The 20,216-nt window shown below is 47.2% G+C and overlaps 1 protein-coding gene across 1 annotated transcript in view; it reads left to right on the top strand.

The window, feature by feature from the left end:
• Nucleotides 1-14,786, top strand: part of LOC309568359 (uncharacterized protein) — a gene marked incomplete at both ends in the record, with an annotated part of 101,490 nt that extends 86,704 nt beyond the window's left edge. The window contains 2 exons of the mRNA XM_082274024.1: nt 7,151-7,213; nt 14,524-14,786. Coding sequence (XP_082130150.1) covers nt 7,151-7,213; nt 14,524-14,786 — 326 coding nt within the window. The remainder of the gene's footprint in view (nt 1-7,150; nt 7,214-14,523) is intronic.
• Between the last annotated feature and the right edge of the window lie 5,430 nt (nt 14,787-20,216).

A 20,216-nucleotide genomic window follows, 5' to 3' on the forward strand; every position in this document is an offset into this window, starting at 1 on the left:
CTCCCCCCAGACTGACAATGCTGCTGTCTGCTGTGCTCTTTCCTCCAGAGTGGGGGGCACTCTAATATAATCTTAGTATATTATACCAGTTTTAGGGACAACTCCCCACATCCACACCCTAAGTATATATCAAATTGTAGTCAAAAAGGGGAAATATGACCCCTACATAAAGGAACAGGACTTTATAGGTTATGGTGTTGTCGCTGAGATGAGCACATACACATTATAGCAAAAAAAAAAATTATTGTACAAACCTAGTTTTAAAATCTCAAATTAGATGTAAAAACATTTATACAAAACAGCGATGTCCACGTCACCTGCGGGACCAAGTGACAGGGAGTGCACCGCACGGGGGGGTTGCGAACCCAATGGCTGACTGCTGAGGGTCGATGGCTCAAAGAAGCAGCTACACAAGGTCGCAGCCACGGTCCTGGACAGGGAGCTAGAGCTTAAGATTACCCAGGGCGTGGAGTCTAAAAGCCAGCAGGCTTTTACCAGAGCCTCGGATGGTGAGGATGGACTTGGCTGCAGTTGACTCCAGGTCGCGCCCCCCAGGGTCTCCCAGCGCACGCTCACGGCTGGCTCTGGTGGACGGAGAGGAAGCAGCAGTGCAGGGCCACAAAAGAAAGTCAGAAGAACAAGCAGAAATGGATGTTCAGAAAGACAAGCCGAAGGTTGGGGCAACAAGCAGACATGGATGGTCAGAAGGACAAGCCGAAGGTTGGGGCAACAAGCAGACATGGATGGTCAAGTGAACAAGCCAAAATCGGTACACCGAGATCAGACGTAGAGCACACGGGAAGAAACACTCAGGCAAGCCTTTACACAATTGTTGCTCAGGCAAAGATGGCTTGCTGTGCGCGGGTTAATATGGTGTTTCCTGTTCGAGGCTGGGGTGAGGCATGCTGAGCGAAGATTACTTTAAACACACAGGTGTGAGAGCACAGTCCCTAAAGCGGATACACAGACCAGAGAGGTAACCAGACAGTCAGGGCATGAAACGTTACTGCAGATTCATGGTAGTGCCTCCCCCGCTTGGGCCCAGGCTTGGAGGGAAACCTTAAATGAAACATATATATATATATAATATATGTGTGTGTACACAATTTGTATTTTTTTTTTTTTTTTCATTCCACAGGACTAATAAACCAAATAAAAATTGCTTTTTTTTTTTTATCTTTAGAAAGAAAACCGAAATAAAAAGCAAAAGAAGGCCACGTTAATGGACAAAGGTACCAACCTATTTTGTTTAAAGGGAATGCATAGTAGATTTGTCCATGTGTTCTTTAATATAATTCGACAAGAGTCCCTGTTTTTGTGGGTAAGGTAAATCAGAACTATTTGAATCAACAATAAAAACAAATCTGTGCCAGAATAATGCCCCATGCACACGGGGCGTCAGAAATAACGAGCTGCAGAGCCACTTCTAACGCCAGGAAAAAGCAGCTGTAAAAAACGTGCTTTTAGTAGCTTTTTCCATTGTCGTTATTGCACGTTTGGCCACGTTTGCTTTTAGCAGCGTTTGTCATTGGTTGCCTAGGAGCCATCTTTTGGCACTTTTCCACTGCAAGTACCGGCTAGTACCGGCTCAGCTCTACTCGGCCCTGCTTGGCCCGGTTTGCTTTTCCACTGCTGGTACCGCATGGTATAGTGTCGGAACGGTTCGGTACGGTACGGTATAGGTTTGCTTTTCCACTAAAGTAGTACTAAAGTTAAGTGGGTGGGATAACAACGGGGTGGGTGGGATTCTCTGACCAATCAGTGGCTAGTAGTGACTGCATGCAAAGGATTGTGGGATATGGTACCAGTTTGGTACCTGTTGGAACCACAATCGAGTAGGTACTGTTTTTTCAGAGCCGTAACGTTCGGTTCCATGCAGTGGAAAAGCAAACCTATACCGTACCGTACCGAACCGTTCCGACCCTATACCATGCGGTACCAGCAGTGGAAAAGCACAAAAGCGTGCCGAACCGTTACGGTTCCATGCAGTGGAAAAGCGCCATTTGATACGGCTTTCAGCCCATTGATTTGAATAGAAGCCGCATCACAAGTCGGATGAGGATGACTTGCGCTCTGAGGATCTTGAGGGGGAACTCCACGCCAAAATGGGGGGGGGGGGGGGTGGAAACGGTGTGGGGTTTCCCCCCCCCAGGTTCCAAACCAGGCCATTCGGGTCTGGTATGGATTTTGAGGGGAGCCTCACGCGCAAAAAAAGGTGTAGGGTCCCCCCCAAAATCCATACCAGGCCCTTATCCCAGCATGCAGGTCAGGAAAGGGGAGGGGACGAGCTCATTCCTTAAATGTGTGTCATACAGCTTCCTGAAGAAGTCTCCATCCTTGCATCGTGAATTGTGTTTGTTTTTGATGCATTATCCATGATCTCTAAACGTCTACTTTGTGAAGATACAATCTCGAAGCTCATCTTTCGCCAACAGATCCGTGTAGTAATCCAGGGGACGGGGGCTGGCCTGTGAGATAAATGCCTCGCAAGGTCGCATACAGCCGGGTCTCGGCCCAAGTTGCAGCGTTCCTCCTGGCCGACAGCCCACCATTTTAGATGGCGAGGGGTTCTGTTTTGGAGCGGTGCCCGTCTGGTTCCTGGTATACTGAGTAGCTGCCTCCCTCCATCTCCCCATGGAGGGTTTTGGGGTGGACGCGGGCCCCTCCATGGGGCAGTTGGACCCCCGGGTTCCCCTCCTTCCCTTTAGGCACCCCCCTCACCTGTGCCCCCATCCTACCCCCCCTCCACTAATTCTGGGGCTGTGTGGGTGGTCTGGTGTGGTCTGACGGGCCATTTTGCGGTGGTTTGCCATAGGCCATGACAGTGGAGCCGTGGTTTGCCATAGGCCATGACAGTGGAGCCATGGTTTGCCATAGGCCATGACAGTGGAGCCCTATGGGCAGCAATGTCGGCGGTGGGAGCCCCTCCTCATCCCCTGGTGCTGACTCCTGGATCCTTTCCTTTCCTGATCACTGTACGTGCAATGCAGATTCTCCTGGTGGCTGCAGTGCTTGGTTTCAGCAGGGTGGTGAGTCTGGTGGGGTCCTCTCCCTCCCTGCTGAGGGTTGATTGAGGCTCTGACTGGCAATCGGGTGTGCTGCCAGAGCGGTGGGGGGTGTCTCTTGGTAGTGTGTTACACTTTTTTGTGGGGCCCCCCTGGTGACTCATGGAATCTTTTAGAGCACATCTCCCCACCTGATCCCCTCTTTGAGTCCGCGGGGCCCTGCGGGTTCCAACCATCCATCAACGCACTGGTGGCGGTCCTGGAGTCCTTTGTGTCCTGGGTGGAGTTGGCTTTTGGGCGACGGGCTGGCAAAAAAGCACCTCTGCCTCATCTGTCCCCTTAGATCCTGAATCTGATTTGGCTGCCGCGGACGTGGGTCACCCTGCATGGGTCTGCGACCACGTGCCCTGAATCCTTAGATAGTGAGGAGGATTCCTCCACTTCTGCAACTGCACATGAAAAGTCGCTGGGGGAAGCACTATTTGGACAGAATTGTCACTATGTGGGGATGACCAAAGCATCCCCTTGGGGTCCCTAAGCACTTTGCTAGGTGATACCCCCTATAAGGAGTCCCTTCTCAAGAAGTTGACTGTTCCACCGGTGGTGGACCCTCTGGTTTCCAGATTAAACAAGGCAACCATGATCCGGTTGAAAAGTCACCGGCCTTTAAGGACCCGGCTGACAGGAAGGCAGAGGCTGTGGCCCGCAATATGTACACCCTGGCTGGTTCGGCACGGAGGCCAGTATTCACCATTGCCCTGGTGTTGCAGACTCTGACCGAATGGGCTAAGCTGTTACGCCATGAGCTGTGACCTGGAGGGGGTGCAACCCCTCCCCCCCCCCCCCCCCCCGCCTTTGCTGAGTTGGCGGACTAGCTAGTCCAGGGGCTGCAGTTTATCTATGATGCCTCTTTGGATTCTGTGATGCCTCTTTTGATGCTGCTCCCCTAGTAGCTCCGCTCTGTTTAACAGTGGTCCTTCGGCGTGTATTTTGGCTCAAATGCTGGTCTGCGGACCAAACTTCTAAAAAAGCTTTGACTGATCTTCCCTTTTAAGGAGATCGCCTGTTGTTCCACAGGCTACTAAGAGCATGGACCCTCGTCGTAGACGTGGGCCCTCCTCGGCTCATAACGTTTTTTTTCATCCTTCAGGGTTGACTGACAAGGGATCGAAGCCCTTCAGGGCCTCCTCTGGAGGATCCAAGCATACTTGGTCTGGCAAGTCAGGAGCGGGCTTCTCAAAACCCAAGGACAAGGCCCCTTCAGCTTGAAGGTGCACCCTCACCCGTATCTGGGGTGGGATGTCTTTGATGGTTTCCGGACCCGTGGACTTCCCCAGTACAAGGAAAGTGGGTCCACGAAGTCATATAGTCGAGCTACAAGATAAAATTTCATTCTTACCCTCTGGACAGGTTCTTTCCTTCCAACGTGCGACTGTCCTCGGTCCGCTCTTTGGGGTAGTGCAAGACCTTTTATTTCAAGGGGTGATTGTTCTGACTTCGGAATGTTTTCAGGGGTTTTACTTAAACCTGTTTACAGTCCCCAGAAATGAAGGCAAGGTGCATCCAATCCTGGACCTCAAGGTGCTGAACTGCTTGTGCAGGTGCAGAAGTTCAGAATTGAGTGTGTTTGTATGGTAGTGGCTTTCCTGCATCAGGAGGATTTTCTTCCCTACATTGACATTAAGGACTCTTACCTTCACATTCCAATATGTCGGCCACCAGCGTTTCCTCTGCTTTGCCGTGGGAGAGGAGCATTATCAGTTTGTGTCAATCTCCTTTGGTGTCGCCTCCGCTCCTCGGGTCTTCACAGAAGTGTCTGCCCCGGTGCTAGTATTGTTATGTCAGCAGGGATCGCAGTCCTAGGCTACTTGGACGACCTTCTTCTGCGAGCAGAGTAGCCTACTGTGCTGGTGGAAAACCTGGAGATCTCTATACGGACTATGAGGAAGTTCGGCTGGATTCTGAATCTTCAGAAGTCTGCCTTGGTTCCTTCTATGAAACTAGACTATCTGGGTCTGACTCTGGACTTGGCCTTAGCCAAAGTACTCCTTCCTCTGGACAATCTCCAGAAACTGCAGGCTGCAAGTCCAACGCTGGTAAAAGCTAGGAAATCTACCTCTAGGAACATCTACCATCGTACGTGGAAGACGTAGATCGCGTGGTGTGAGTCCCTTGGGATTCATCCTTCTACTTGGTGGCTCGGATCTTGACCTTCCTTCATGGGGGGTTTGAACAGAAATTGGCCTTGAGTACCATCAAGGGCCAGGTGTCGGCTTTGGCGGTCTTCTTTCAACAACCCTTGGCCACACATCCCCGGGTGCGTACCTGTCTTCCAGGTGTAAGCCATTTGGTTCCTCCAGTGCAGTCTCCGTTGCCACCTTGGGACCTCAATTTGGTGCTTTCTGTCCTCCAGAAGTTAGGTGTGAATGAGGAGCAGGTGTGTTAAATTTGGTGTTCTCGCTCTCACTCTCTCATACTGGTCACTGGAAGTTCATAATGGCACCTCATGGAAAAGAACTCTTTGAGGATCTGAAAAAGAATTGTTGCTCTACATAAAGATGGCCTAGGCTATAAGAAGATTTCCAAGACCCTGACACTGAGCTGCTGCACGGTGGCCAAGACCATACAGCGGTTTAACAGGACAGGTTCCACTCAGAGCAGGCCTTGCCATGGTCGACCAAAGAAGTTGAGTGCAAGTAATCAGCGTCATATCCAGAGGTTGTCTTTGGGAAATAGACGTATGAGTGCTGTCAGCATTGCTGCAGAGGTTGAAGGGGTGGGGGGTCAGCCTGTCAGTGCTCAGACCATACGCCGCACACTGCATCAAATTGGTCTGCATGGCTGTCGTCCCAGAAGGAAGCCTCTTCTAAAGATGATGCACAAGAAAGCCTGCAAACAGTTTGCTGAAGACAAGCAGACTAAGGACATGGATTACTGGAACCATGCCCTGTGGTCTGATGAGACCAAGATAAACTTATTTGGTTCAGATGGTGTCAAGCGTGTGTGGTGGCAACCAGGTGAGGAGTACAAAGACAAGTGTGTCTTCCCTACAGTCAAGCATGGTGGTTGGAGTGTCATGGTCTGGGGCTGCATGAGTGCTGCCAGCACTGGGGAGCTACAGTTCATTGAGGGAACCATGAATGCCAACATGTACTGTGACATACTGAAGCAGAGCATAATCCCCCCCCCCCCTCCCTTGAGACTGGGCCACAGGGCAGTATTCCAACATAACCCCAAAAACACCTCCAAGACAACCACTGCCTTGCTAAAGAAGCTGAGGGTAAAGGTGATGGACTGGCCAAGCATGTCTCCAGACCTAAACCCTATTGAGCATCTGTGGGGCATCCTCAAATAGAAGGTGGAGGAGCGCAAGGTCTCGAACACCCACCAGCTCCGTGATGCCATCATGGAGGAGTGGAAGAGGACTCCAGTGGCAACCTGTGAAGCTCTGATGAACTCCATGCCCAAGAGGGTTAAGGCAGTGCTGGAAAATAATGGTGGCCACACAAAATATTGACACTTTGGGCCCAATTTGGACATTTCCACTTAGGGGTGTACTCACTTTTGTTGCCAGCGGTTTAGACATTGATGGCTGTGTGTTGAGTTATTTTGAGGGGACAGTAAATTTACACTGTTATACAAGCTGTACACACTACTTTACATTGTAGCAGAGTGTCATTTCTTCAGTGTTGTCACATGAAAGGTATACTAAAATATTTACAAAAATGTGAGGGGTGTACTTACTTCTGTGAGATACTGTACATACTGTCCACAATCCTGCCAGCCAGTGCCCCATGATGTATTTTCTTTATGTATACAGTGTGTATGTGTGTGTGTGTGTGTATATATATATATATATATATATATATATATATATATATATATATATATATATATATATATATATATATATATATATATATATATATATATATATATGTGTGTGTGTGTGTGTGTGTGTGTGTGTGTGTGTGTGTGTGTGTGTGTGTATATATATTTCTCATTTTCTTGATATTCAATCTTTCATATATATATATATATATATATATATATATATATATATATATATATATATATATATATATATATATAATATTATATTTCTTATATATCTTTCATATAATCCTTTTTTTGATTGTCCACAGCCGGTTGGGTGCGTCCTGTTTTGGCCGCCGCCTTGTTCTTTGCCTTCGCCACCTCTGAGCAGAGTAAGTTTAATAATTGGTATTCAAGGGAGACGAGAACCATTCATTTATTGCATCCACTACATGTAGCATTGATTTGACTTGGGCGAGACATTCAGATTGGATTCTGTGAATTTTTACCTTTTTTTTTTTTTTTTTTTTTCTTCGTATTTATTATTTTTATTATTATTATTTTTATTAAATATTATTTTATCTCTGCGTAATTTAATATTTAAAAAGTGATTTGGCCTCCCCTTAAGAAACAAGCCCAACACACCATCCATATGGGCTGAAGACCTCATAGCAAGAGGGGGACAGTAAGCCTCTAAAGCCGGCCATAGATGGTTCCGCAGGGACCGGCCTAGATTTAAACAATGTCTATGCAGGCCGATTGTACCAAAGTTGATCCATTGAACGACTTGGGTACAACCCCAGCATATTGGAGTTTTACATGCAATTATTATCAGCGCCTATAGCCACTATCAACCACTGTGTTCCGACTGGGATGGCTCCCCGCAAACCCCCCCCCCCCCCCCATCGGAAGAACACAATAGCTCCACAGAGGAATTCTCCCATCAACACTGACTGTGTTGATGGGGGAATCGATCAATTTTAGCTTTCCTGCAACCACGGGTTATATTGTATTCTCTATGGCCTGCCTAGCTTTTTTGGTCTCACCCCACCTCCACTCCACCCCCACCCCACCCCAAAAATGTTAGAACTTACAGTACACATCTTACCACATGCAGAATAATCTACATAGGTGTCCCAGTCCGCCGATGATAGCAATTTATGGCTGCTGGAGGTGCTCACAGGCTGGAGGAGAAGTTCCAGGACCCCATATGTATAGGGCGGAAGTGATGTCAGCTTGGGGGCTGACCACCTCTACAACTCCTCCAGCCCTGTGAGCACCTCCAGCGTCCGTGATTTGTTATCAGCGGACAGGGACACCTATGTAGATTTTGCATATGTATTGCTAGTTCTAATCGCTTTTAAACTGCCCACTAGATGGCGCTTTTCCTTTTCTACACTTGCGTGCGGTGGGGGGGAAATTGCATGTGATTCGGAGAGGAATCTCACCGCATTCCTGTTCAAACCGCATGCAATTCTTTGCAGTACGATTTGTGCCCATTATATTTTGTATTAATGCAAAACGCACCGCAAAGTATTGGTTTCGGTATCGGAGCATTTGGACGAGTATTGGTACTCGCGCAAATGCTTGGTATCGGCACTTGTGCATCCCTAATACACACTGCTCAAATTTAAAGCAACACTTTTTTTTTTTTAATCATAGTACAACATTGAGTAAACCCCTGGGATATTGATCTGGTCAGTTAAGTAGCGGAGGGGGTTGTTAATCAGTTTCAGCTGCTTTGGTGTTAATGAAATTTCCAACAGGTGCACTAGATGGGCAACAATGAGAGGACCTCCAAAACAGAATTGATTTTACAGGTGGAGGCCACTGACATTTTTTTCCCTACTCGTCTTTTCTGACTGTTTTTCACTAGTTTTGCATTTGGCTGGGGTCAGTGTCACTACTGGTAACATGAGGTGATACCTGGACCCTATAGAGGTTGCACAGGCAGTCCAACTCATCCAGGATGGCACATCAATACGTCCCATTGCCAGAAGGTTTGCTGTCTCTCCCAGCACAGTCTAGGGGGCATGGAGGAGATTCCAGGAGACCGGCAGTTACTCTAGGAGAGCTGGACAGGGCTGTAGAAGGTCCTTAACCCATCAGCAGGACCGGTATCTGCTCCTTTGTGCAAGGAGGAACAGGATGAGCACTGCCAGAGCCCTACAAAATGACCTCCAGCAGGCCACTGGTGTGAATGTCTCTGACCAAACAATCAGAAACAGACTTCATGAGGGTGGCCTGAGGGCCCGATGTCCTCTATTGGGCCCTGTGCTCACTGCCCAGCACTGAGGAGCTTGATTGGCATTGTGTACAGTGTACATAGTTGCATTGATCTAAGCTGGAACAATGTAACTATATAAAAGACATCATACCTGGAGTTCTTCTGTAAGCCCACAGTGATTGTTTAAACAAATTTCTGTAATTCAGACAAAGACCTAAGCATAATAAGCACAGCCCATAGGCAAAACTAAAAGAGTTGATATGTCAAGGATTTGGGGGGGGGGGGGGTGAAGGGGAATCATGTGTTGCACTGAAAATAATTTAGAAATGAGTACTCAGTCTTTATCTTGCTTTTTTTCTGTGCCTGCATACAAGCTAACATCATGACTGCTGCTCTGCACCTGACTCCACTCTGCCAGGTACGCGTTTCGCTTTGTGCTGTTGAGCGTGCAACTCTTTTTTTTTTTCCTTCATTAATTTGGTGATAAGATGTGAATGTGACCTCCGCATGCAACCCTTCCCCTGCTGTACTAACAAAACGTGGCCATCCCTTATCCCGTTATCTAGTATAAGTGTTGTCTGGTAGGTCTCTTACTTCTCCTTTCCTAGTCCACTAATTCAGGGGTCTCTGAACCTCTCACCAGGACACAAAGGTTGAATCTCCCCAGTGTAGGCACTGACGATAATAAAAACCTGGCAGGGGATCTAACCACTCTCCAGTCTATAGAAAGTAAAAAAATATATATATAGAAGAATACACTGTAGTTTTACGTCCTGGAGTTCAACTTTAAGTATTTGTGGATCCAGAACAAGGGTCTCCAAACTACGACCTGTGGGCCACATGTGGCCTCCTACAAGATTGTATCTGACCAGCAGCTGATGTGCACAGTCTACGCTCTGATTGGGTTTTGATGGACCCTGATGTAAGGGAGAACTTTGATTGGGACTCTAATGTGAAGGGGACAGTAATGGGGCACTGATGTAAAAGGGATCCCTGAGGTATGGGGGACTGTAATGAGGACCCTAATCTAAAGTGGAAGTCTGATGTGGATCCTGACATAATGAGGACTCTAATGTAAGGGGTGACTTTGATGTATAGGGGGGGGGGTTATGATGTGGACTGTAAAGTGGGAGTCTGAAAGAGTGTATCAAGGTGCCTTAATGAAATATTAAATTTCATGATACCAGAGAAAATTCATTTTAGCTAGTGCCCACTTTCCAATGGAATGTGGTCCCTTGCAATTGCATATTAAACAAGTCTCATTCATCCTGGACACTTAACAGTTAGGCTCCGCATACAGATTACAGACACATTGATAAGTGTTTACATATTTCATTCATTCATCCTGGACACTTAACTTTTGCATATGGATTACAGACAAACACATTGACAATTACTTACATATTAACACATCAGACAGCTGAGCAGAGACGGAACGGCTTTTCCACAAAAGCAATTTCAGACACTACACCCCACATTTACAGCACTGTGTTAGGGAAAACAAAAGCCTTTTCATGTATTGTCTTAAGTAGATTTATTCTATTGTTAAACTGACCCATGGATTGTACACTAGTTTGAACTGGTTTTTCCCTCTCAAATGTCCCATAAATATGGGAGCCGAAATGGAATAAATCAGATGTATCTGCATTAAGCTTAAGTGCTGTATGTCTTTACATTTCCTGGCCAGCAGACGGAAAATCCACTACACTGGGGAGCTAGAACTGAAGGGTCTTAGGTCCGGGACCTAAATGCAAAATCATCTTGCAATTGCCTCCTGACGTAAATGAGATAGAGTCTGATGGGGACCCTGGTGTAAAGGGTACTCTGATGGCATCCTGATGTAAAGGGGGACACTGATGGGGACCCTCCATGTAAAGTGGGAGTCTGATATGGACTATGACATAAAGAGAATACTCATGTAAGGAGGGACTCTGGTATTATGGGGGGACTTGGGGAGCCTGATGTAAGGAGATCCTGATGGACTCTAATGGGGAGCCTGATTTAAGGAGGGACTTTGATGGGGACCCTGGTGTAAAGGGTACTCTGATGGCATCCTGATGTAAAAGGGATTCCTGAGGTAAAGCGGACTCTGATGGGGACCCTCCATGTAAAGTGGGAGTCTGATATAGACTTGGACAAAAATTAAGCTTTCGTGTAAGGAGGGACTCTGATGTTATGGGGGACTTTGGGGAGCCTGATGTAAGGAGGACTCTAATGAGGACCCTGATGGACTGTGATGGGGACCCTGATGTAAGGAGGACTGTGATGGGGACCCTGATGTAAGGAGGACTGTGATGGGGACCCTGATGTAAGGAGGACTGTGATGGGGACCCTGATGTAAGGAGGACTGTGATGGGGACCCTGGTGTAAGGAGGACTGTGATGGGGACCCTGGTGTAAGGAGGACTGATGGGGACCCTGATGTAAGGAGTAATGTGATGGGGACCCTGATGTAAGGAGGACTGTGATGGGGACCCTGATGTAAGGGGGACTGTGATGGGGAGCCTGATGTATGGGGTAACTCTAATGGGGACTCTAATGTGGACTGTAAACTGGGAGTCATAAGAAAGACGCGCGTGTGTGTGTATATAGAAGTAGCACCAGACCAAAAGATAGTCCAAATTAATTTATTGATATTGTGTTAAGACCGACAACGCATTTCGGGGGTCAAAGGAACTCCCCCCTTCATCAGGGCTTCAGTTAAAAATGAGAACCTTGAGATCCTGTTTGAATCTGTGCCGGGAAGCTGATTGCTGGATAAGGGTTCCTGAAAATGTTTTCATTGGAGTCTGGCATAAGGAAGACTCTGATTAGGACTCTAATGTAAGAGGGACTCTGATGGGAACCTGATGTAAAGGGGACTCTGAGGTAGAGGCCACTCTGATGGGGAACCCTCATGTAAATTGGGAGTCTGATGGACTCTGATTTAAGGGGGATTCTGGTGAGAAAGGTGCAGACTAAATTTATTATTGTTAAGCCTTTATTATTAATGTCTGACGTTTTATTAGGAATTTCTTTGCTTTGTTTAGTTGAACATATTTCTGAATGTTATGCTGAATACAAAATAACTCCAGGGTAAAACTGATTTTCAAAGATATCTGCTGTGGCCCTAATTCTGTAAATTTTGGAGACCCCCTGATCTAGAAGATTGGGAGTCCTGCCCAATATACCCAGCTAAACCCCTTCCTGCCAGCAATATAGATCTATATAAATCCAATACACATTGCAGCGCTAAATAATGAGATACATTGTCACCAATATAATAGAAATAAACTCTGACTACACATTCTTCTACAAGAATAAACAGAGAATGCAGGAAGTCCATAAAGTGATAAAAGTAAAAAAGGAAACCACGTCATAAAAGTCCCCCAAAAAATTGTTCAGGTTCAGAGATTTTTGCCTCTATCCTTTTGAAAAAGTCTCTTTAGACGAAACGCGTCAAGGGCCATATTTTTCAACCGCCATTTCCCACTGGACTTTTTATCATGCTTGTGTCAGATGGATGTTTGTAAGCACCGTTCTGGTTTTTAATAGTAATTTATTAACTACTTCAATACCGGAAACTTTCACCCCCTTCCTGCCAAGGCCAATTTTCAGCTTTTAGTTCTGTTGCATTTTGAATGACAATTGCGCGGTCATGCAACACTGTACCGAAACCAAATTTGTCATTTTTTTCCCCACAAATAGAGCTTTCTTTTGGTGGTATTTGATCACCGCAAGTTTTTTTCTTTTTTTGCTAAACAAATAAAAAAAGACCTAAAGTTTGAATAAAAAAAAGTGTTTTTTTTTTTTATAACATTTTGTAGATGGATACGTTTTTTTGCTTGCTGCACTGATGAGGGGGCACTGAAGGGGTGGCACTGATATGCAGCATTGATGGGCACTGGTGGGCGGCACTGATAGATGGCAAGGCTAGGCACTGGTGGGCAGCACTGATAGATGGGCAATGGTGGGCAGCACTGATAGATGGCAATGGTGGGCAGCACTGATGGCAAGGATAGGCACAGGTGGGCAGCACTGATGGCAATGGTGGGCAGCACTGATTGTTGGCAAGGATAGGCACTAGTGGGCAGCACCGATAGATGGCAATGGTGGGCAGCACTGATGGGGAGGGCACTGGTGGGCTCCCTGAGCTCTGATTGCCATCCCTGGTGGCCATGGGTGGGCATCCCTGGTGGCTCTAGTGGCACCCCCCCCCCCAAGGGTCTGCAATGGTAATCAATGCTCTGATTACCAGCACAGACCCCCCCCCCCCCCTGTCAGGAGAGCCGCCGGATGGCTCTCCTCTACTCGGCCAATCTCTACTCTGCGCGCCCCCCCGGGGGGGGGGCGCAGAGCGCATTATCCTGCTGGACGTCATATGACGGCGGCTCAGGAAAATACTACCACATCGCCCCTGTCAATCTGTTATAGGGCGGGTGGCAAGTGGTTAAGCAATATCACACTATGTTGGGGTTACCATCTTTTTCATGGAAAATTGAATTTCTGGTGGTTCTGAGCCATCCATCCATCCATCCTCAGCGATCTATTAGTACATGGGAGACTACCGGTATCCTGATCATCCTATACCTTGTGAGCTGTGGATTAATAGCATGCATGTTTGACCCTCTTGCTATACGGCACTTGGGTCCACTGGATCTGGTGAGCATAAACGTTTATCCCTTTCCTGTGGGTGTCGGCTCTTCACTTGGGTTACACTAGGTGACATGTATAATTTTTGAAGTTTCACAATTCACTTTTTTTGGGACTGTTTATGACAAAGTGCAGTGGGAAATGACGGCGGTTGACAAATTTATATGGCCCTTGACACGTTTCGTCTAAAGAGACGTTTTTCAAAAGGATATAGCCAAAAATCTGTTAACCTGAACTTTTTTTTTGGGGGACTTTATCACTTTTATGGACTTCCTGCATCCTTTATTTGTTCTTGTAGAAGAATGTGTAGTCAGAGTTTATTTCTATTGGTGACAATGTATCTCATCATTACAGTATTTAGCGCTGCACTGTGTATTGTATTTATGTTCTAACAACTTGATGTCAGTTGTTGTGCTGACTGCTATCTCATTTTGGGTTTCTGTTAGCGCAGCTGTATTCACCTTTTTAGATCATATATATATATATATATATATATATATATATATATATATATATATATATATATATATATTATAGTCAGTTTTGCACTTAATCCTGTGCCTCCGGCAAAATTGGGAGCCAGTAGAATAGGCTCCGGATCATGTGATCACTGTGAGAGTCAATCACAGATTGGGAAGCCCATGGAACGCCTTCTCTGGGTTCAGGTGACAGGAAGGGGTTAAATTAGAGCTGAGCCAACTAAAGCTGTGCCAACTGGGGGGGGGGGGGGGGTGAAAACTCTTAATCATTATTGATCAGGCTCTGGTCATTACACCCCTACAGTTGATGGATTTGACAATTTGGACAATTGTATGAAATCTGTTTTCTATCGTTGTTTGTTTAGAGGTTTGTCAGTGGACGCACAATGTCAACGGACGGGTCGACATAAAAGACAAAGCCTCTACGCAACATTTAGGAACTATACTCAAGGACCAGCTATGCCCTGCCAGCGTGGTGTTCAACAACTGTACAGCGTGCGTCGACGACAAGTCGAATATCACCATCTCCTGCCAGCTGAGCGGAGAAGATCTTCCTGAATTCATAGTGGAGTTCGATGGAAATGGAATGCATGGAGAGACCAAAGAACCAGTATTCATAGGTGGGTGAAGGATGGGTTGTGAATATTGTGCCCAAACCAATAAATACATTTAGTGGGAAGAATGCTCCTTACATTGGTGATCAGTGGGAAGAATGCCCCTTACATTGGAGGTCAGTGGGAAGAATGCTCCTTACATTGGTGGTCAGTGGGAAGAATGCCCCTTACATTGGAGGTCAGTGGGAAGAATGCTCCTTACATTGGTGGTCAGTGGGAAGAATGCTCCTTACATTGGTGGTCAGTGGGAAGAATGTTCCTTACATTGGTGATCAGTGGGAAGAATGTCCCTTACATTGGAGGTCAGTGGGAAGAATGCTCCTTACATTGGTGGTCAGTGGGAAGAATGCCCTTTACATTGGAGGTCAGTGGGAAGAATGCCCTTTACATTGGTGGTCAGTGGGAAGAATGCCCCTTACATTGGTGGTCAGTGGGAAGAATGCCCCTTACATTGGTGGTCAGTGGGAAGAATGCCCCTTACATTGGTGGTCAGTGGGAAGAATTTCCCTTACATTGGTGGTCAGTGGGAAGAATTTCCGTTACATTGGTGGTCAGTGGGAAGAATTTCCCTTACATTGGTGGTCAGTGGGAAGAATTTCCCTTACATTGGAGGTCAGTGGGAAGAATTTCCCTTACATTGGAGGTCAGTGGGAAGAATGCTCCTTACATTGGTGGTCAGTGGGAAGAATGCCCCTTACAATGGCGGTCAGTGGGAAGAATGCCCCTTACATTGGAGGTCAGTGGGAAGAATGCCCCTTACATTGGAGGTCAGTGGGAAGAATGCCCCTTACAATGGCGGTCAGTGGAAAGAATGCCCCTTACATTGGAGGTCAGTGGGAAGAATACCCCTTACATTGGAGGTCAGTGGGAAGAATACCCCTTACATTGGAGGTCAGTGGGAAGAATGTCCCTTACATTGGTGGTCAGTGGGAAGAAGGAGGAGGACACACCCAAGGAGCTCTCTGTGAGATCCAGCCTTTTTTCAAGCCTGGGCCTTGCTTGCTAGCTTGGCCCAGGAACAATGCCTGATCCTGGGGGAGGCCCTGGGAGGGATCCCCCTGATGACACAGGGCCTAGTGAGGAGGAGGTGGAGGACCTGTCTGTGGGTCCAGGCCCTGGTGAGAATGCGGATGTCTTCAGCCAGAAGGTTATCAATCGTTTTAGGGCGATTGGGAGAGCGGAAGAAAAACTTAAAGTTTTGAAGGCTGAACACAAATCCTTCAAAACCAAGTATTTCCAGGCCTGGAGTAAAAATCGCACAGCCATGAAGCCTGAGTTACAGGAATTGGAAGAAAAGGTAAAGGAACAATCTTTATTATTGGAAAGGCTGAAAGATAGAAGTGGAGCATTTAAAGAAAAGTTTGACAATGAGAGGCGTTTTACCAGCCAAGCATCAGCAAGTTCTGTGGATCAGCAGGCTCAGTTAATGGATGACCAGGCTCCATCTGCCTCTGCACCTCTCCCCCCATGCCAGAACTGGGAATCACCAGCGGCAACCAGCCAGGGGGTTGAGAGTGGACATGGATCCCTGACATTCATCCAGCAGATGGAGTCACCCCTGAAAGCAGACAAGTTTGTCTTTTCTGATGATCCATCAGAAATCCCTGAGGATGGGCAGAGGAGATACAGGCCAGCAAAGCCAGTAATGGTGGAGAAATCCCAGTACACCATGCTGCCATCCAACATGTCTGCCCCATCTGCTGTAGTGGATGGTGTCCCAGGTGAGAAGGAGCTCTGCATACAGCTACCTATGGGAGTTACCGCTGTGGAGAAACCGACAGACATGCAAGGAAAATCCCTGACCGTGGAATCCCCGGACCATCAGATGAATGTGGATGGACCTGCATTAAACACCCCAGGCATGGATTTTGCTGGTCTGGCTGAGACCAGTAGTCCCACGGCAAGCAAAATGGCTGCCAGCTCCAAAGAGCCTGCTTCATGTTCACCTGAGCCTCCCAGTCTTCCAGTGCTGATTGACCAGCTGAGTGCTGATGGGGGAGGGGATCAACATGGTTCTGGAAGTGGAATTGAAGTAGCAATGGAAATATCCTGCAATGCTTTACCTGCTGCTGTGTTAAAACAGAATGCTATTTCCACAGCTGAAAACCCTGTCCTAGTGGAAGAGGAGATGACAGCTGGAGTTTTTACCAGTGCAGCAGCTATGGATTCTGCTGTGAAGACAACAGCAATAATAAATATCCCAGCAAGTATAAAAAATGACATTAATGTTAAAGCAATGAATGTGGTGGGTGGTGGTGAAGGGGTTAGTAATGCTGGGAAAAATAAAAATGACATTTCTCCTCCTGCTCAGCAGAGGAAAGATTCGATTGCACAGATCAATCCCGAATCTGTGCAATCGTTATCTGCTAAGTGTGTGTCAGATAATTTAAAAAAAACTGATGGATTTTCTGCTGGGAGGAATGTTGGAAGCTATGCTTCAGCTTTGGGGAGTCACACCAGGGTGGGTGGTGGGAATTCTGTTATTGGTCAAAATTCAGGGAGGTTTGGTGGGTATAGGAGGAGGAATGTGGTACAGTTGAGGTGGGTGGGGGATGGAACTCCACCAGTAAGGGGGAGGGTGGCTGAGTTGATTTTGGAAATGGGGTTTAAAGTCTGTGATATTTTTGCTTTAATTTGCCCGGTGGGGAGTTATGAATTTGATTTGTCGTTTGTAAAACCTGAAAGTTTGGATCTCTTCTGGGAGAGATTTAGGAGGTGCAAGGGCCTTCAGCAGTGGAGTGGTTTGGTGCCAAAAGTGATTTCAAGACAGCCTCTGATAAAATCAGTGACCATTTTGGTGCGTAACGAATCCATACCAGAGGCTGATTTATTAGTATGGCTACGCCGATATGGCGAGGTCCTCACTCCACTGCGGAAGGTCCTTGATGAGCATGGGATATGGACAGGGGCCTGGACAGTGTCACTAAAATTGGGGGTGCTGGGCGATGTAGTTCAGCACCTTCCCTGCTCAGCCTTTCTGGGTAGGGATAGGCTGACCATTTTCTACCAAGGTCAGCCTAAGGTATGTAATAAATGTGGTGATAAAGGCCACTTTGCATCGTCCTGCACCCACAAGAAGTGCTCACTGTGCCAGGATTTAGGCCATTTGGCCAGAGAATGCACCCAGATTCGGTGCAATTTGTGCCAGCAGCTGGGTCATCCATATAGCCAGTGCCCAGAGGCACTGCATAACTTGCCAGGATTGGAGACTGAGCTGCAGAGGCTCGATAAAGAAGATGAAGCAGCTGAAGTTAGAGAGGAAATTGTTGTTGCCCCTCCTGTGTCTGTTGTGTCAGATTCTGTTTCCCCTAGTGAGGTGGTCCCTGAGTCTGTCCTTCCTGTGTCTGTTGTGTCAGATTTTGTTTCCCCTAGTGATGTGGTCCCTGAGTCTGTCCCTCCTGTTGTTCCTACATCTACTGTGCGTAGATCCTCCAGACTAGCGGAAGCTGCTGGGGGGGCGGGTATAGTGGATCTTCCCCCTCGGCCTACTCCACCTCCAGTCCCTGTCTCTCGACACCGCAAACGCGGCCAAGAGGGTGCAGGGGTGCTGGATGGTGGTGGGGTCGATGGGGTTGAGGGAGGGGTGTCCATGTCCCATGTCTCACCCTCTGTTGTGGAGGATTCGGATGAGGAGGGGTGGGAGAGGACAAAGAGGAAGAAAAAGAAGAAGAGGAAGACCAGTAAAGTGGTCGTTTCTTCCTTACAGTTAGAGCCAGGAGGGGTTCCTCTTGGCAACACATTTTCGGTTTTATCAGGGGAGGAGTTGGTGTCGGATTTATCTATTTGTTTATCATCTATGGATGAGGGGGAGTCACATAGTGTAAAGAGAGCTGTCTCGGGTGATGAGAGTGTGGTGGAGGTTAAGAAACGACTACCCCAATCATCCTGATGGCAGTGCCCGCTCTGATAAAGGTGGCGACCATTAATGTCGCCAGCGTGAAATCTGCAAGAGCTCGTGATATTGCCTTATTTTTGCTCAGTGAGTTTGATGCTGAGATTTTATTTTTGCAAGAGACCTGGCTCAATACTTTGGCCGATGTCCATCTAGCAAAAAGGGAGTGGAGATGCGGTCCCTCCTTTTGGTCTCTTGCGGCTGAGCCTTGCAGCGGAGTAGCGGTTCTTTTTAAAACCGATATGGTAACGTGCCGGCGGATAATTGAGGTAGAAATGGGGAGATGCATGGTCTTAGACGTCTCTGTTAGGGGGCAGGACCTGCGCCTGATCAATATCTATGGACCGCAGTCAAAATGGGACAGGAAATGCCTCCTCACAAAGATCAAGCCCTTCCTTTTTACATCCCAGCAGGTTGTCTTTGGAGGTGACTTTAACACCATAATTAGGCCTGAAGACAGGAGGGTCTCCATAGACAGGCTGGGTTATGATAGCGTTTTTCTTAGAGATATGGTTAGACAAGCAGGCCTGGTAGATGTGCACATTAAGCACTGCCCTGGCAGCACGGGATTCACATTTCAGAGAGGGAATAGTCAGAGTAGGATAGATAGGTTTTTTTTAAAGGAGAACTCTGCTTTCTCGGCTCCTGAGTTGAGGGCGGTGGAGTTCTCTGACCACTGTATGCTGTCTGTGACTCTGAATGCCTCGGACACTCCACCCAGGGGAAGGGGTACCTGGAAACTGAATTCGGCTCTCCTGGAAGATGTAGAGGTAAGACAATCCTTTGAGGATTTTTTTCAGGCACAGGTTTCTATTCTGGACTTTTGCAGCAGTAAGTCAGAGTGGTGGGAGCTTGTGAAACAAAGGGCGATTGGACTTTTCAAGGCCATAAGTAAGAAGAAGCAGCTTGGTATGTATATTGCCTACCAGCATTTGCGGAGGAAGCTTGATCGTCTTGTCTCGTATGGAGGAGATCCAGGGGAGATCTCGGAGGTAAAGCTTCTTCTTAGGAAGTGTCAATACGACCGGCATGCCTCTTTGGTTCTGGAGAGAGATTATGGGAAATATCACTCGCCTGATCCTTACCAGAACTGTAAGCAAGGCATAGCAGTTAAGACGGTCATAGGTCTGAGGGATAGTACGGGTTCCCTGGTGAAGTCCAGATCAGGGATCCTGGAGATCTTCAGGTCATATTACGCAGACCTTCTGGGAAGAAAGGACCTTAGTCGGGACAGGATGGAAAGCTTTCTGGATTCTACTCCAGGATTGGGAAATGATACATTGCCTTTGATGGATTTGACGGAACCAATTTCAGTGGATGAGGTAGTTCGTGCTATAGAGAAGCTGGCTACCAAAAAGTCGCCTGGGCCAGATGGGTTGACAGCTGAATTTTACAAGTGTTTTAAGTCCATTCTGGCTCCCTTTTTAGCGGAGGTTTATAACAGCTGTTTAGAAGAGGGTTCTCTCCCTCCCTCCATGAGGCAATCCGCTGTGATTCTTCTGTCAAAAGGTAAAGACCCCTCAATAATTGAGAACTGGCGCCCCATCAGTCT

This window comes from Pelophylax lessonae, assembly GCF_965119305.1.
Source record: "Pelophylax lessonae genome assembly, chromosome: 12".
NCBI lineage: Eukaryota > Metazoa > Chordata > Amphibia > Anura > Ranidae > Pelophylax > Pelophylax lessonae.